We start from the raw sequence: 18,565 nt of genomic DNA on the forward strand, positions 1-18,565 counted from the left end.
AACATACACAAAGATAAAACAATTTCAGTGATCTGAACCATGTGCACAAGCTATCATTTGAGAAACTTCCTGTCCTAATTTTAAGTCCAGAATGGTTTTCCTCTTCATCCCAGATATGTCTACTACCCTAATAAAATGACTCCCAATAGAAGTGTACTTTACAACTCCCTGTGGAGCTTAAAAGCTACTAAAGTGTTTCAAGTGAAAACAAAACACTCTGAATAATTGTTTATATGATTACTTGACAAATAGTTTTCTATGCTCAGTTATTAGAACAAGATCATCTCTTAAGTCACTATAATAAACCATGTTTTAAACTGAGTGAGATGACCAGTCACAGTGACTAAGTCACATAAGCACTGGGAAATTTTAGGACTACCAGGTCCAATTTTCTTTAGTAACAGGTTGTACATATTTAAGAAAAATATAGTTTAGAATATGTACATGATGCTATAGCATCAACTTCTATAAAGGAACGTGTCTGCCTTTCTATCTTTTGTAAACTCTGGCACTAAATTCCTACATCTCTAGGGCTAAGTCTGTAACTAATCACATCTCAAGCACTAAAAAGAATTACATATGTAGTTTTAATTACCTAGTGAGGAAAAAAAAGAAACATGCAAAGGGTTACAAGGTATTAGCAACTGTCTATAACTGGCTAGAGAATGATTCAGTCACATTCCAGTAGCCTAACTAGTAATTTATTCTTTAAAAACACATAGAATTAAAACACTCTCTTGCAGTGTCTGAGACAACTGTTATTTTCACTCATTTTATCTTTTGGTTTTCTCTTTATGCTACCATTACATTAAGTGAAATATAAAAACATGCCAGTAAAAAATAAAATGCATTCCAAAGTTAGTATTTTAAATCTCTATAATAAGAACATAAATTACACTTTTTCTTTAAAAAAAAGATAACACAAGCAAATAGAAAATAGCTTTTTATATTCTTACTCAGTGGGCTGTAGTGGCCAAGAGTAGATCTCACTCGTCTAATGGATGGTGAAGGGTTGAGGTAACCCATATTTCGATGATAGTCCATTAGCTGTTCAGAGCGTTTCATGCCAACTGTTGGCTTCACAGCTTCAAGCCGTTTCAATAAAGCCTTGATAAAAAATATGAAAGTTAATACTACATAAATGCCAATAATTTCTACAAAGTCAGATATTCTATAATTTGAAATTCTCTAAGGAAAAACAGTGTTAAGTCACTCCATACATGCCAGAAATTTTCTTACCTAGGTTGAAAAATGTATACCCACCCTAAATATTTGCCCACATAACCACAGATAAGTGTAATCTCCCCTCATCAAGGAAACTTCTCTGTGTAACAGAAAAGACATTACAGAAAACCACAACTGATCAAAATGCAGTTGTGGAGCCCAGTCCTAATGAATACATCTACAAAACAAAGCTCAGGGAACATTGCTGAAGACAGACTGTAAGATCAGGGAGTTTACCGTGATACTTGTGGTCTCCCAGCAATGTCAAGCTATACACACACAGTCTCACTAACAGGAGCTGAACACACACAAAACAAACAAACAAAAAACAACAACAAAAAAAAATCATACCAAGGTGGATAGGGAAAAGCTCTTGGGGCTTCAGCCTCCACAAAAACTTCAGGCAACTAAGGAATGCTAGAGTGGGAGAACAGTCTTTTTCAGGGAACAGCACACCAACTGGTTAATACCAAATGGTCAGCCGGAAAATATACAGACGAGTACCATTATACAGAGTGAGTAGGTTGTATTCAGAAATATATATATATATGAATATATGTATATACATATATATGTAACAGTAATGAAACAAGAGGCCATTAATTTGAAAGACAGTGAGGAGGGCTCACTCTCTTTATATGGATGGGTAGAAAGGGAAGAGGAAAACGCTGTGATTATAATCTCTCCTAACTGTTAATCTCAGATACTATCACAGTAGCCAGAGGTAGTTTGCATTCACTCATGACAAATATGCCAGCTTACAGTCTTTGGAAAGGGACTGCAAGTTCAAATACAGTAAACTTGATTTCCTTGTATTAATATCATACATAGGAGTTATAATGCTAACAGTCCAAAGTTAAACCCTTGAAATCCCCAACAGTTATCAAAGTTACGACAAGCTCTACCTATCCACGGTAGACAGAGTGTTGACCGCAGCGACGCCTCCCTCCTCAGAACACCAAAGGAAGGCTTCGTGAGCTCTCATCTCGAGCCCCACTCTCACAGTTTCGCCCGTCCAATTGTTTTCTGTACTTTTTCTTTACATACTTAAGACTCTGGGTAAAGTCTACTATGGAAAAGAAGTGCTTTAGCTGTTACGAAGCTAGACAGGCAGTTACTAAAGAATACAGAGCCTTTCAGAGGACATACAAATCAACAGGCAAAGCAGCATGGTTGATAATAAGGTATTTCCTTCAATATGATCAAGTGTAATATAAATATTCCTTATTTTACTAAGAATTTATTATATATGTATATGTGTGTGCCTGGAGTATATGTGGATGCCATGTATTTACTGGTGCCTAAGAGGCCAGAAGATGGTATTTGATCGAAGTTATAGGCAGTTGTAAGCCACCATGTAGTTGCTGGGAAGGGAACTTGGGTCCTCTGCAAGAGCAGGAAGTGCTCTTACCAAACCATCCCTCCAGCTCCACTCATTCTCTAACTCAAAATTCAAAAGCTTTTGCTCTTCAGAGGCCTGTGAGAAAGGAACATGGAGGAAGACCAAATGCTGCGAGGATCGACTCACAGCTCTGCTTTACTCTTTTCTTCACAACCTTTTCTGATGCAAACTGATTTTTTATCTGAAGAGTATGCCGATATGTACTAAGACGCACATTTAAAAAATCAGCCTCACGAGTGCAAAGGCCAAGTTTTCTTCACATAATCATTTTCCTTCTTTGCCTGTGCTGCGCACCAATGTAAGCACATCACTCACTCTGCGCAGGTCCCAACCTCACGGTCGTGAGCCATCAGTAACACTCATCTCCAAACACTTCCTTCGCTTGGCGTCTGCTGTCCCCAGCTCCCCCTTGCCCCCTGATCCCGAGGTTCTGTCACTGCATTACCAGAATTTCTGAGCAATTCTGAAGAAGATATATACGGCAGTAAACTAAGCCAAAGTATTCAGGGGAGGCACTGTTTAGAAGAGAGGAACAAAGAATTGTGGAAACCCAAGCGTGTGACCAACAGCTCAGAGGCAAAAGCACATGAAGCAGAGATAACGTCCAGGCAGAGACAGGTCCTGCTTTCCTTCAGAAGCCAGCAAAGCAGCCTTTCCCTAGTGAAGTCCTCCCAGCTCGCATCAGTTCTTACTGAGCTCAGAGTCAGGCTATGACTCTGTTCCATCTGAATGTAGTTTCCATGCTCTTTCTAAAATCACATACCATCTTTCTTTGCAGACAGAGGAGATGCACAATATAGCTGCCAAATTTCCCTAAAATGACGATCTTGCACAACAAAATTCCTAGGTAATATATTTTCAATGCATTTTACTGGGCAAAGATATATTTGTTGATTTTTCTGATTATCCTAATAACTACCAATTAAACTGTATACGACAGAAATCTTGACATTTTCAGTTAACCTACTAAACTTATGTGTTCATGTATTTTTTCTCTCTCTTTTTTTGTAGTATGGGGACAATGTTGGCCGGAGAATATAGCTCAGCCTGAGTTCCTTGCAACAGTGCCAAGTGTTCTTAATCTCTAAGTTTAGCATGCACAAAGAACGTGAAGCCAGGACAGCTCAGGATTCATTCAGACCATGTACCAAAAAATAGTAATGTCTATAAAACCTCTGATCTCATGAGTTTATTTATCTAGTTGGGTGAACACCTTTCCTCTTTAATCTTAAGAAAATCCTATGCTTATTTGCCAGTACAAAAATAATGATGAATATTAAAATTTAAAATAATTTCCCAATAAGGTTAAAAACAAGCCCCACAAGACCACAACTCATTCTGTACTATGAAGATGAAGGTATAGGCCACTTATGCAGAAACAGGGAATAAGAGAGAAAAGATTCCTTGCAACTTTCCAAAGCACATGGAACTTAAAAAGCGATAGTTGTAACACTGTAACAAATATAACAGTGACAAAAGACGCAAGCATCTAAGTGTGGAAGGGTGGAGGAGGGGAAGCAGTGGGAGATGGTTACCAGGCACTAAAATAAACTTCAGTAGGAGGGTTAAGTTTTAGTGCTCTGGATGACAGTAAACGTTTATAAAAGTTGAATATTTTAAAAAGAACTGGAAGAGAATTTGGAGGCCCAACATACATTAAAGAGATGAAGTTCTACTTATCCTAATTTAATCATTACATACTCTATACATGCTAGCACTAGCTTGTTAATATGAGACTGGGGGTTACACAGTAGTGTAGGCATTGACTGTTTCTTAGCCAAATTATTTGATAGGCATGAAGGGTCAGAATAAAAGTGAGATGACTAAGTGCCCATAAGAGTACTCATGCACTGCTAGAAACCCACTGCAGTAAGGATTTTGTTAGTATTGACATTGCTTTGTAGAGTTTTCTAATTGTCTGACATACAACAATAGATCATCTTCAGACTAGATTATGAATTATATGACAATCAGCAGTATTTTACATTTTCTATTGCTTTACAGACAATCAAAGACATTACTACTGCTTAATAAATCAAAATGATTGGAATGGTTCTTTAAATTCCAAATTATGGTTTACAAAACCATAGAATTGCCATTCAAATCAGACTCCAAGAATGAATTTCAAATAATTTTTTTTGTTGTATTTTTTTTTAAAATCATGTCTATTTAGGGCAAAGAATGCTATTTTGCTATATATACACATTACAGTTTTTCTAGTCAACACTTCATCTCACAGTTTCCATTTGTGTGTGTTGGGTGAGAATTATGCTCTACTCCTGTCTACCTGGTTTCAGGTATGCAGTCTAAGAAAGTCTGGAGACCTAATGTAGAGTAGTGACGACAGGTGGTACTTCTGCTTTATGACTGTTTACATATTTCCTTTATACACTTTCCAGGAATTCTTGGAAAAAATTAATTCTGCCTGTCTTTTTTTTTTTTTTTTTTTTTTTTTTTTTTTTGGTTTTTCGAGACAGGGTTTCTCTGTATTGTTTTGGAGGCTGTCGGTCCAGCGCAGCCTCGAACTTACAGAGATCCGCCTGCCTCTGCCTCCCAAGTGCTGGGATTAAAGGCGTGCGCCACCACCGCCCGGCTCGGCTCCCTGCCTGTCTTTTGATACAATGGATGAATGTTAACAATTCTGCCGATGTAGTGGAGACTAATTTATTGTTTTGAAAGTGGTGAATCAGCCAGGCAGTGGTGACACACACATTTAATCCCAGCACTCAGGAGGCAGAGGCATGTGGATCTCCGTGAGTTCGAGGCCAGCCTGGTCTACAGAGCAAGTTCCAGGACAGGCTCCAAAGCTACAGGGGACCCCCATCCCCCAAAAAAGAAAAAGAATGAAAAATAAAAGTGGTGAAGCAAAGACTCTGAAAGGTTATTAAAAAGTAACAAGTGTCCAAAAGCCAAAGAAAACAGACAAGGCCTCTCACATTTTCCCCAGCCGGAGTCAAATGAGTTATAGTCAGCTTTCTGTCTGCCACAGAAGGATAAGCACAGAAATAGGGAAATAACAGTAAGTGAACTATAAGTTATTTCAAGATTTTAGTATAAGGTTACGGTAAACCGCAGACTCATAGTTTCTACTGGATGTTTTTAAGATCTGAAACTTCTAAGTGTATGACACATTCCTGTAGCTTTAAAAATAATATATTCATAGGGGAACTCAGAAGTAGAAAATTATGTCTACTTTTTTATGTACTTATCTGGATAAAACCCTTACACACACACACACACACACACACACACACACACACACACACACACACACACACAGACACCCTTAAGAAGCAAAATGAAAAAAAAAGAATAAATTAATTCACTTAAGTTGTAGACTCTATTCATGACCACTTGGGGGGACCTTTATTTCATCCCAAACACTGTTTCAAGAATGCCCCTGCCTCTTTTACCTGAAGGAAAAAAGAAACAAACACAACCTATATACATTAGAAAAAAAATCTCACTTGACATCAATGTTAAACAGTATGAAAGTACCCTCACTGAGCTAACTCTTCTGCTAATACGATTTTTACTTCTCTGAGGAAAAAAAGAATATGCATTATGTTCAAATGATAACTATCTATTCACCTGTCCGTCAATCTACCCATCTACCCACCCACCCACCCGCCCGCCTGTCGGTCCATCCATCCATCCATCCATCCATCCATCCATCCATCCATCCATCCTTTAACAAGGGCATTTCAAAATTCTTATCTTAAAAACTTGGTCATTGTTTTAGGAATCGTCTTGATGTAACTGAGTGAATATGAAGAAAGTACACCCTGCTGAACGAAACTGCATTTTATTATTCACATGCATATTCTCTGTGTCCCTCCCCCTTTCCTTATTGTTGTTGGGACTGAACAAGCATCAATACTTAGTACCTTCTACACCCTCTTGATATTTGTCTGGATACAATATTCAATGAGAGGATGCTAGATCTGCCCATTGACAAAGATATTAAGAACCTTGAAATTTAGTAGGGTATATTAACAATCTGCTTTGAACCTTAGGACTCCATGTTATAGTCTTCACACCTTCCTTGCACAGCACCTTATGGTCTTGATTAGAGACCACTTCAGCTTCTGAAGTGTCAACAAGTTAATATGAATATCGGAACATAAATGCTTTAATAATCATGCCTATTAACCACCAGATTTTACTCTGGCATCAGTGACAGGACAAATAAGGAGATAGAAATAATATATTCTATGAATCAGTAGACCTTGTTTGTGTATATACTGGCCAAAGAACTAACTATTGATGCACACATGGGGTGTGTGTGTTTGTGTGTATATACATGCATGTGCATGAGCTTACATTACAGTCAGCCAGCAAACAGATTAAAATGTGTATTAGCTCATATTGGAGAAAAATTAAAGCCAATATGGCTCTATTACATAAGGGTTTGGGAACAGGTGAGATGGCACTTGCCACAAAAGCCTGATGTCCTAAGTTTGATCCCAGGAACCTACATGGAAGAAGGAAAGAAATGACTCAAGTTATCCTCTGCCCTTACGTGTGTGTGTGTGTGTGTGTGTGTGTGTTGTGTGTATAAACAGAAAAATAACTAAGGGTTTGGTTATAAAATAAACATTAAAAACAAATAATAGAAGCAACCAGTTAAGAAACATGAAAACTATACAAAGCACAAAAATGTGAGTCTGGAGAAAGTGCGAATTTTTACTATTGTGGGTTACAAGAAGTATCTTTAAAGGAAAGGCTGCATTTCGACAGCAAGGCACTATTTTAGGAGTACTGAACTGGGGACAGGGCTCAGTCCGGAGCAATGCACTTCCAGATGTACAAGGGTTAGGTCAATCCTCAGTACTGCGAAACAAGCATTAGTCAATATAAAACACTCTCCGATTAAAATGTACATCAAGGACAATGAAACAAACACAAAGTATTTTAAGAAAAATGTTTCATTATTAGGACTAAATACAAAAGAAGTATAAAAGTTATGAGAAGGCATGAAATGAAGAGTTCAGCCGGGAAAATTAACTTTCTTCACAGTAACATAATAAATTACTATGTTTTTCTGTTTAAGTTCCTTGGTTTCACTCTGTATCAACTAGTTTTCAATTTCAGAGCAGCAATGTTCAAAGCTATTAGCCAGCCGGGCGGTGGTGGCGCACGCCTTTAATCCCAGCACTTGGGAAGCAGAGGCAGGCGGATCTCTGTGAGTTCGAGGCCGGGCTGGACCAACAGCCTCCAAAACAATACAGAGAAACCCTGTCTTGTAAAAAAAAAAAAAAAAAAAAAAAAAGCTATTAGCCAGATGTGGTATACATTCTTGAGTGTAGCTAATCCTGAGATGTGTGTGTGTGCTTTATGTATAAAACACACAAGTTTCAAACTTATCAAATAGAAAAGTAAAAATGCCTCATCACTGATGCTGATTACCTGCTGAATGGCAGTATTCTATGGGCTGGTGCTGTAGCTCTGACAGTTCAGTGACAGCAAATGCAAGCCCTGGATTTGACCTCCAGAACCAACAAATGAGCAAACAAAATTAAATAAAACATCATCATATAGTCAGTTAAGCAAAACATTATTTAAAAGAATTCACAACTGTTCTGATGTGTAGTAAGTTATTACCAATGAGAACATATTGTTTACATATGTAAATTATAATGTATATGGAGCAAATAAGGATAAAATATTGGCAGTTCCCATTGCTATTAAAATTTCATTCCTGGAAGAATAATGAAAGCTATTAATAGAAGCTGCTGACAGTCTTCATCTATGCATATTCATATAAATATGATGCATATTCAGACACGAATGGATCGAGATGTTACAACTTTAAGTCCAGGATCTTTAAAAAGCACACCTATACTGATTGTCTGCACTAGGAAAGGAGGCAGCCAAACGATGGAGAGTTTAAGGTCAGCTTGGGTTATACAGTGAAACCCTATCTTAAAATCAACACAAAACAAGAAACTAAACACAGAATTACTAGCACATAACTCAGCAATTTTATAAACGCTTAAAAGAAATGAGAGCAAAGACTTGAATAGACACTTTTACCAGTGATCCTATACAGTCAAGACAGAAACTAAAGTATCCATCAGCAAATGGGATAATCAGAACGTTACACTTTACAACTGAATATTACTCAGTTTTAGAAGGTGCTCTTGCAGAGGACCTGGGCTTGATCCTCAGTACCCTCACACCACCTCACGATCATCTGTAACCTTTTAAACTTTTGATACATGCTATAATATGAATAAATTTTGAAAACGCATTAAGTAAAATAAGCTAGCTACAAAAAGAGAAATACTGCCCAATTCATAAAGACAGATAATGATTCAAGACCTAGAGGGAAATGGGAATAGAGAAATGTTATAGTACAAACAAGACAGTAAAATTCAATGAACTGTACCCTTAAAGTAGATATGGTATACAAACTATATTTAAATTAAAGCTGCTTTTATAAAATAACCCAAGTCAGATGACCTAACCCTGAATCTAGTGCCTGCTACCTGCTATTTGAGCTGAAGCAGTTCCCTGTGTCCTACTCAGTATCTCATCCTCTCTCATGCCATGCCATCTCATACAATAGAGGACAAAATGACCTAACATTTGCAAAAGCATATAAATGTCAATTAAAACAGGCTTCAGAGACAAATGGACACATGAAAACAAAAATAAACACTAATTTCTATGACATTAGTAATTCCTCATTTCACAAAACATGAATCAAATACCGTTTACATGATGTGCAGAGAGCTACTGTGCACCATCACACACAAAACTCATTGCTATGTATGGGATAACTCTCTTCCAGTGTTTAAGACTATCTTGGAATCCGTTACCAGGTCAAGTTCATACAGGTTTAAACAGAAGCACACTGGTGCTGAAGCATGCGGGTCAATTTTAGAACTGCCTTACCTTTAACAGCTTTTTTTTTTTCTTTTTACGAGACAGGGTTTCTCTGTATTGTTTTGGAGGCTATCGGTCCAGCCCGGCCTCGAACTCACAGAGATCCGCCTGCCTCTGCCTCCCGAGTGCTGGGATTAAAGGCGTACGCCACCACCGCCCGGCCTTTAACAGCTTTTACACTCATTTTAGTTTGAACTTACAAACTTACAGAGGTCTAATTTTAGTTTATAATTTCTATTTACTTAAGAGACTACCTAGAGTTAAGACTTTGGCTCAGGTATTCCTTTTGGGTAATTATTCAATCCTGTTAGGTTTTAGTTTATTCATGTTTACAACAGTTTTTAAGTTGTCAAGATTCAATAAGCTAATATGTGGAGGATATTTAGACCAAGTCCTAGTGTTCAGTAAGTTCAACATATATCAATTACTATAAGCTGAATTTAGTGAGGAAAATGATATGCTATAATAGTTTAAATTTTCAAGTCTTATGTATGCATGTATATTTTCTTTAAAATATCAAAGTAACCATATATTTCATAACTATGAATGCTGCACTCATTTCAAGCTGAGTACCAAATTTGTTATCTTTTAAAAATAACCCATACAGAATTTCCAGGGTATTATGGGGTAAAGCAGAGTTAGCTAGTGACTAGATACATCACAGAAGAATCTGTGCATCTGATTCCTGGGTACCATTTCCTGACACTATGCAGTGATTTAACTAATCTAATTAGGAACCTATGAAACTTCCAATATTTTCTTTTCTTCTGTTGTTTTTGAGACAGGGTTTCTCTGTGTAGCTCTGGCTGTCTTGGAACTCACTTTGTAAACCAGGCTGTCTTCAAGCTCATAGAAATTTGCCTGCCTCTGCTTCCCGCAGTATTTTCTTTTAATGACCCCTTAATATACACTTTGCCAGCTAAGAAAAAGACACAGTTAATTTCTAGACTCACAAATTACCATAGTTTATGCCACATGTTATCTATACCTGCATTTATGTAACTAAATTTGAAAAGTTGGCTATACTTGGATTTTCTGTATGTTGTACTTACAAGTCGGTACAAATGCAATTTTTTAAATGACTAAATGATGTGTTACTTACCAAATTTTCTCTTTCAATTCTCTGCTGCTCCCTCTGTCTGTTGAGAGCACTATGATATAACTTGGGGGGATGGCCAATCGATCTTCCAGGAATCCCACTTTTGTTCCCTGGTTTTTCAGCCTGTCTTGCCAGCTCTTTCAAAAGCCTCTGATTTTCCCGATCAATCTGTCTCACCTCTTCTCTTGTGAAAGAGTAGTTTTTCCTAGGCATTACTGAAGGCTGATCAAAGTGATGCTTTTGTGGTCCCTTTTTATCTAATTGCAGAAAAGCTACAGAAGTAAACAAAAAAGTGAAAGTAGCTAAACAAAGTAGCTATGATGGTACATACTTTAATTCTTAATAATATAAACTAAATTAATAAAAGGTATGAAATGAGCTAATAACTTATTTGTATAGGATAAAAAAACCTGGATGTAGCTAAGAGTTTTATGTTCCCTGGACCCTTTGGGCAAACAGGGATTTATACCAGAATTATTAAGGTATGTATGTGATACTAGTTCTTAGGCAGCTAATTCACAGAAACTACTTTTTTTGTTTGTTTGTTTTCCGAGACAGGGTTTCTCTGTGGTTTTGGAGGCTGTCCTGGAACTCGCTCTTGTAGACCAGGCTGGTCTCGAACTCAGAGATCCGCCTGCTTCTGCCTCCCGAGAGCTGGGATTAAAGGTGTGCACCACCATGCCAGAAACTATTCTTGCTTTCTCTGTTTTGTTTTCCTACAGCAGTGTTAGTGTTAGTAGCTAGGGACTTTGGGAACCTCTGGGTTGAAGACACTGACGCAATACTTTAGGTACACCCTTTTGTTAAGGAGAGGGCATAATTCACCAGTAACAGCAGATGTTCCTGGCAATGACTGAGGGAAGCATTGGCAAAAATAAATTCAGACCAGTCTAGAAGTAACAACTTAATCTGAAAGTATTACACCATGAAAGCCATGGATTTAATATTATTAAAGTACTTCTGCTGCAAATGCCAAACATTCTATTTTGTATTAAGCATAAGCCAAAATGAACACATTATATAAAAGATATTTCCTAGCCAAGAAAAAAGTTGCACACTATGATTACCAAATGATTTTTGGAGGTGGTGGGAATTGAAACCAGGGTCTTGTCCATTCTAGGTGAGCATACTACTGAGCTATGTCCTCTGCCTGAAAAGAATTTTAACAACATGCTTAGAAAATTATTACGAAAATTTTCAGTAAGCATGACTATTACTATCCACTTGTGAAAAGTTTCCAAAACCGCTGAGCTTGGTGAATGTTTCTACTTCAGCACATTCTAAGGTAGTAATCTATTTTATCAGGTTAACAAATGCAGTTTTGGTTTGGCTTTATGATATCTGTAACATTATAAACCTGTACTATTCTGTGTGCGCATGATCCCTATTTGTCAGGGTGTACCCCAGTGTGTTTGGAGACGAGAGACAGCCCGTGGACTCGGCTCTCTCCTTCCACCTTTATATAAGCACATTCCAGGGACTAAACTCATGTTACCAGCCTTGTGCAGCAAGTGCCCAACAACGACTACTAGTCATCTCCACAGTCCTTAGGATACTGTTTTTAAAGTAATGTTTGTTGCTTCTTGACTACACGCTATTCCTTTTTACATGTCTAGTTCAGCATCTTATCCTATTAGATACAGTGCCGTAAAGGAAGCCGTACTTTCAACTCCCGTTTTACAGTTAGTTAATCCAATCAATTGGGCGAAAGACAAAAGCAGTAATTTTACTTCTTAATTTATAACAAAGACTACAACAAAGACTACTCAACATTATAGGAACAAACAAAACAGATAAACAATAGCTTCCTCAAGAAAAATCAAGGAATTACTGGTCGATAATTAGGTAATGTGGTAGTTGAAAAACACACCAAGTAAATGACAACACTTGAATGAGCACATGTTTTGAAAGCTTCTCATACACTATGTTAAATTAATTTAGCTATGTATGAAATTCTTTAAAATCTCATTCTTGAAGGAAATTAAGCTACATTTCCTAATGACACCTTTTTAAAAGAAAAAAGGCAACAGTAAAAAAAAAAGTTTAGCTTATTAAACAATCAAACAACAGCCTCTGAAGGGCAGTATTTAAGCTTTCCTTCATTGAAAACAGCAAAGCAAAACAGAGTATTTATTTACTGATAGCCGGTATTACTATGACATTTTAAAAAAGTAGCTCTGTAAACTGGTATCAAATACATTATCCAATTGTCTCAAAATCATTTAAAATGTTTTAACATTAAACTTTAAGGAGCATAGATATAGTTATATTGCATGCAACTGTCTTAACATATATTTAGAATACTGTTTTGAGAAGCAATGCCACATAAACTCTTCCCATCCTCAACCCATAACCATAAGGAGCCCCTCTGGCATCAGTTAACCCACGAGTGTGGGCTTTACTTTCATTGTACCGGAAACAGAGAACACTTAAGACGTTGTCTCCACTCCTCCAGTGTCAGTTCTTTTAAAAATCCTTCCGGTGGGCTGGAGGTGAGTGCTAGCTAGCAAAGCTTGGGGTCTGATATTAGCGTCTCACAGAACTGGGTGGCAATGGCGGTACACACGTGTAGTGCAATCTGATTCTAGCACTGGGAGGTAGAGGCAGAAGAATCAGAAGTTCAAGGCCTCTCTCAGCTCCATAGTGAGTTTCAGGCTATTCTGGGATACATAAACCCATCTCAAAATAACAAAATAAAAATCTGTTCTGTAGACAGTCATGATCTCTATAGAAAAACCCACTACAGTTATTTTATAAGGCTGATTTTCTTAAAAAGATTTCTTTTTAAAAGCCAACATTAATAAGTCATAAGATCTAAATTTACAAGATTTCTTTTAAAAAAAGACATATTTTATGTATATGAGTCAGACCCCATGACAGATGATTGTGAGCCACATGTGGAAATTGAACTTAGGACCTCTGGAAAAGCAGCTAGTGCTCTTATTTGCTGAGGCATCTCTCCAGTCCTACAAGATTTGTTATTTGTCTTCATAATTAAAAACCTGTTAGATGAGGAATTTTGTGGCATTCTTGTGTTCCCTTTCATTGAATTTTTGTAGGCTTCTAACAGTTCTGACCAACAGAATAGTGTCAAAATGGTGTATGACTTAAGTTTTAATTTATTTTAGATATAAAATTTTAAAGATTCATTTTAGTTTACTTTCATTTTAGTTTAAATTTTATATTATGTGTATGGGTGTTACGTCTGTGTGTATGCCTGTGTACTATATTCATGACTGGTACCCTGGGAGGCCAGTAGAGAGTGTAGATTCCTTGGAATTAGAGTCACAGATGGCTGTGAACTGCCATATATATGCTAGGAATCAAACCCACATGCAAGTGAAGAGCAGTCAGTGCTCTTAGCCACTGAGTCATCTCTCTAGCTCCCAAGATTAACTTTATGTCTATGTGTGTCTATGTGTTTGGCATATGCATGCAGGTATCCATAAGGTTCAGCAGAGGTGTAATAGCCCCTGGAGGTGCCCATAAGGCCCAATAGAAGTGTAACAGTCCCTAGAAGTGCCCATAAGGTCCAATAGAGGAGTAACAGCCCCTGGAGGTGCCCAAAAAGTCCATAGAGGAGTAATAGTCCCTAGAGGTGCCCATAAGGTCCAATAGAGGTGTAATAGCTCCTGGGGGTATAGTTATAGGCGTGAGCTCCTTGATATGAGACCTGGGCCCAGTATGTGACTTTCAAGGCTAGGAGCTCTACACACACACACACACACACACACACACACACACACACACACACACACACACACACACACACACGGTGCATGCTCTTTGCTTGTAGGAATGCTTGTGCCTGGATTTTATATAGCAAGTTTTAGACCAGTTAAGTCTCATATTGAGTCCATATCGAAAAGAAACCAAACAAGCACAAAAGGATGCTACGTGACTAGAAGCAAGTCACAAATGGCTGAGATGGCTGTCTTATTTCCTGAAACCCTGAAGCCACCATCCTTGAAGAAGCTAGGCCTTTGTGAGAAGACTAAGCTGCACAGAGACTGAGTGGGCTCTCTGGTTAGCAGTCCCAACCTCTGTTTGGTCCAGGTCCCGGTACCTGACATGTGGGTAGACAAGCACTCAGCAATTCTGTCCCAAGGCACCGGCTCACTCCTACTTTGGAGTCTTTCTAGTCTACAAGTGTTGGGGTAACTAGTCCTGTAGCAGTATTTACTGCTTATTTTATACGTTTCTTTAAAAAAAAAAAAAACAGCAGGTGTATCCCAGAGCCAGTACCTGTTAATCAAGTGCAGCCCCACGTGCACAGTTAACACTTCAAAAAAAATCTTTCTGGTTATTTAGTCTGATTTTTAATACTCCTTGGTAGCTTGATCTTTATCAATTTACTGTCCAGTTCTGTTTTGCTTTCATTATAATTTTCTAATATTACATATAGATGTATATCTATGTGTGTGTATATATATATGTCAATATGAGTTTATGCTCATATTGTAGTATGATTTCATATACATGTACATAGTATATATTTCAGTGTACTTGGCTTATGTATTAATATAAAACTCTTTGTCCCCTTTAGCACTTTTCACAACTTGAAATCTATTTTCATACTAATAGGGTTGATACATTTATTTTCTCCTTTTAGAGGAAACTTATCTGACATTACATCTTTTCAAGCTTCTATTTTTGTTCTTCTTAATACTATCAAATACCTTTTTGGTTGGATTTTGCTGATTTATCCTCTTCCAGTATAACTGGTATTTAATGAGTACCTACAGCTAGCATAACAAAGTATCAAAAGAACTAGTGTTTTTCCTTTTTTACTGTAGCAAAATAGACAAAATCCTAAATTTACCATCCTATTTTTAGATGTAATATTCAAGGATAGTACAATTCATTCTCCATAATGCTGTATGTTGGAAAATTAAAACTAAATCGTAAAAAGGCCAACCAATCAAATAAAGCAACCCTCATCAGTCTCTGTCCTTTTCCCAGAGCCTGGAAATGACAATTCTGTTTCCATGACTTTGACTCCCACAAATTTTCCTCCAACCTATGCACGCATGCTCTGGCACATCTGTGCTCCTATACACACACGCGCACACACACGCACACTAAGTACGTAAACAGAATTTAATTTTTTTTTATAAAAATGTGTGTGGAAGAGTCTAACGCCTCTGTCCATGTTTAAATGCCTAGTTCAACAGAAGACAGGTGGTTTCTCATGGCTGCTTCTGCACTGTGTGCTGTATTGTCATCTCGAAGATTCCACTGATTACACGTAGCAGACAGACAGCGTATAAAGCAAGTCAAGGCTACTTTTATTAGTTACAATAGCTTTGTCCTCATAAGTCTCTCTAAAATCATTAGCCTTGCTTTAAAAAAATTAATTCTCAGTACACATGAAGGAAACACTGCAATGGGAAGGGTTAAAAGTTTAGCTCCCTGGGTTCTACTTTTACCATACCAGAACATGTATTTGAATGAGATCTATATGCACCCTAAAATTCGAGGAGCACCCTAAAATTGCAGTGAGCAAACCTAATTGCCCAATCTGCACCTATTTTCACCTTCCTCCATAATAGATCCTGGGCCTTCCAGCTCCCAGTCCTAACTCCAGCAAGAGGGTGACTAGTTTCGGGTATCTCTCTCTGTTCAAGGACTGGTTCGGGAATGAAGAGTGCAACTACGTCAATATGCAGAAAGAGAACTGAGTGCACATTATTAGGAGATACTTCTTTAAAAGGTTCTTGTACTCCAAGAGCTAGAGGAATTGTTTCTCTGGACATTGTCATGTCTGAAGGTGAGTGGTGAAAACTAATGCAGATCCTTACTGGCAGCCCAAAAATAAAGACACAACTGCCTCACAATAGTGGTAAGTAAGCACTTTAGAGTTTGAAAACTAGTCTGAGATTTCTAGCCGAATTGATCATCTTTGCAATTATCTGACAATTCAAATGATATTCAAAGTCTTTTGTGGTATAATGGACTATATCTGGCAAGTTATTAAAATGTCAATCATCTCAGACATTGACCAGAAAAATCCATGCATATTTATATTTATAGCATATATTTTAGTTATTAATCTTCAGATTTAATATACAGAATTTCAAAAATTACCTTTCAACAGATGATTAAGGTCCATGGTGTCATGTAAGACTTTTTGCTTAGATCTATGGTCTAGATTTGCATCTAACACTGATGACTTTGGAGCAAAATTCTGCACATGCTTTTCTTTCTTTTTGGCTGATTTCAGAGGCCTTGAATCATTTTTTAAAGGCTCCACACCCTCATACACATTCCGGCTCACATTTTCTTGCCTTTTAACTTTTACTTTCTGATCATGTGATGGGCCCAATTCAAATGATTGGGCAGGGCTGATGTCTGGAGTTGACAAAGGAGTTACATCTGTTACAGTATCTTCTAATTCCTCATTACAGTTAGCAGTTTTTTGTTTAGTGCTGGAAGGCTGTACACATGCTGATTTCCTTCCTGATTTACACTTTTGTTTCGGTGATGAGAGGGCTGCACCAGAAATAGGTTTCCTTGATGATGAGCATGAATCAGATTTATGGGTATCAGACCCTGTATCTGAGCAGTCTGAACTTGATCTTGAAGATGAGGAAGACACAGAAGAGGAGGAATACTTTTTATTTATGTTTTTTTTTAAGTTATTAGAGGGCTTAGCTGACTTGGCTCTCACATGACATTTTTTTCCATCATCGCTGCTCTCCTCTCCGTCTGTGTAGTAATCATCCTCACCTTTTACAATTTTAGGAATTCCATTTGGAGTAGGCAGGTGTAATTTATGCCCTTTTGTAGCATCACACGATTTTTTTGATCTTGAAGATGTGGTCGACAATGAGGAACTTGTTTGTGTAGGATCATTTTCTACATGGTATTCCTTGGAGGAAACTTTAGCTTTTCTTTCATTTCCTTTCTGAGTGAGGTAATTTTCCTTTGTTTGTATTCCAAGTTGTAAGTTCACATCTTCTGCGTCATTATCTACTCTCTCTTTAAGGTCATCATTTTGTATTTCAAGTTTCAAGTTTACATTTTTGGTGTCATTATCTATTCTTTCCTTAAAGTCATCATTTTGCTTGTCAAGAACTAAATTACTGTCACATTTCTTTGCATCTTCAAAATCACTGTCAAAGAAAGAATGGTCAACTTCACCTTCTGATATATCTCCAAATCGATCCATGATGTCAAAAGTATACCTGAAACGAAGAAAAGTTCAAGAGAAAAGTTCAACCATCAGACTGGAGTAATTTCTAAGTATGTTTCATTTTTATTTTCCCCAAATGAGAAATGTTAGTAGTACAAAAAGAGAAGTATGGGCTGGGCAGTGGTAGTGCACGTCTTTAATCCCAGTACTTGGGAGGCAGAGGCAGGCAGATCCCTATGAGTTCAAGGCCACCCTGGTCTACATATCAAGTTCCAGGATAGCCAGGGCTGTTACATAGAGAAACCCTGTCTCACTGCCCTGCCCCCAAATAGAGAAAAAGAGAACTATTAAAAATTAAAGGAGTGTGTGAAGTCATCATTATAGAGTTCTAGGGGTGTCAAGTTATATCAACAGTTCTAGAGCTCACAAGAAGACAAGAGCTCATCAGGGAAGGCATATCACAAACAGCAGTACCTTAACCCAAAGGAAATATTTCTGTATAGTACTATTAAGTTTAAATGAGGAAAAGACAGGCTTTTAGTCATTTGTTTTGTTAACTATGACAAAACACCACAAGAAAATAATGCAAGGAACAATTTATGATTTGATCCTCCAAGGCAGCCAAGAAGCAGAGCAAAGATACAGGATGCTCCCAGTCGGTCATCTACTTACTCTCTCACTGGGCTCCATTCTTCAAATTCCACCACCAACCCAATGAATCCACCATTAGGTTAAAGTCCTACTGACTTAACTGTCCCCGGAAATCTCCTCACAGATACACTCAGGTGTGCTGTCACTCTCTCCTGGGTGTGTC

General features: G+C 37.6%; 1 protein-coding gene across 3 annotated transcripts in view; it reads right to left on the reverse strand.

The window, feature by feature from the left end:
• Positions 1-18,565, reverse strand: part of Cfap97 (cilia and flagella associated protein 97) — a 34,727-nt gene that overhangs the window by 2,809 nt on the left and 13,353 nt on the right. For all 3 annotated transcript variants that reach the window (XM_040731940.1, XM_013110863.3, XM_013110864.3), the window contains exons 2-4: positions 16,704-17,803; positions 10,620-10,888; positions 957-1,107 (exon numbers count right to left, since the gene is read on the reverse strand). In XM_040731940.1, the coding sequence (XP_040587874.1) occupies positions 957-1,107; positions 10,620-10,888; positions 16,704-17,787 (1,504 nt within the window). In that variant the 5' untranslated portion in view covers positions 17,788-17,803. The remainder of the gene's footprint in view (positions 1-956; positions 1,108-10,619; positions 10,889-16,703; positions 17,804-18,565) is intronic.

The sequence above is a fragment of the Mesocricetus auratus genome, unplaced genomic scaffold (assembly GCF_017639785.1).
Source record: "Mesocricetus auratus isolate SY011 unplaced genomic scaffold, BCM_Maur_2.0 Super-Scaffold_100026, whole genome shotgun sequence".
Lineage (NCBI taxonomy): Eukaryota > Metazoa > Chordata > Mammalia > Rodentia > Cricetidae > Mesocricetus > Mesocricetus auratus.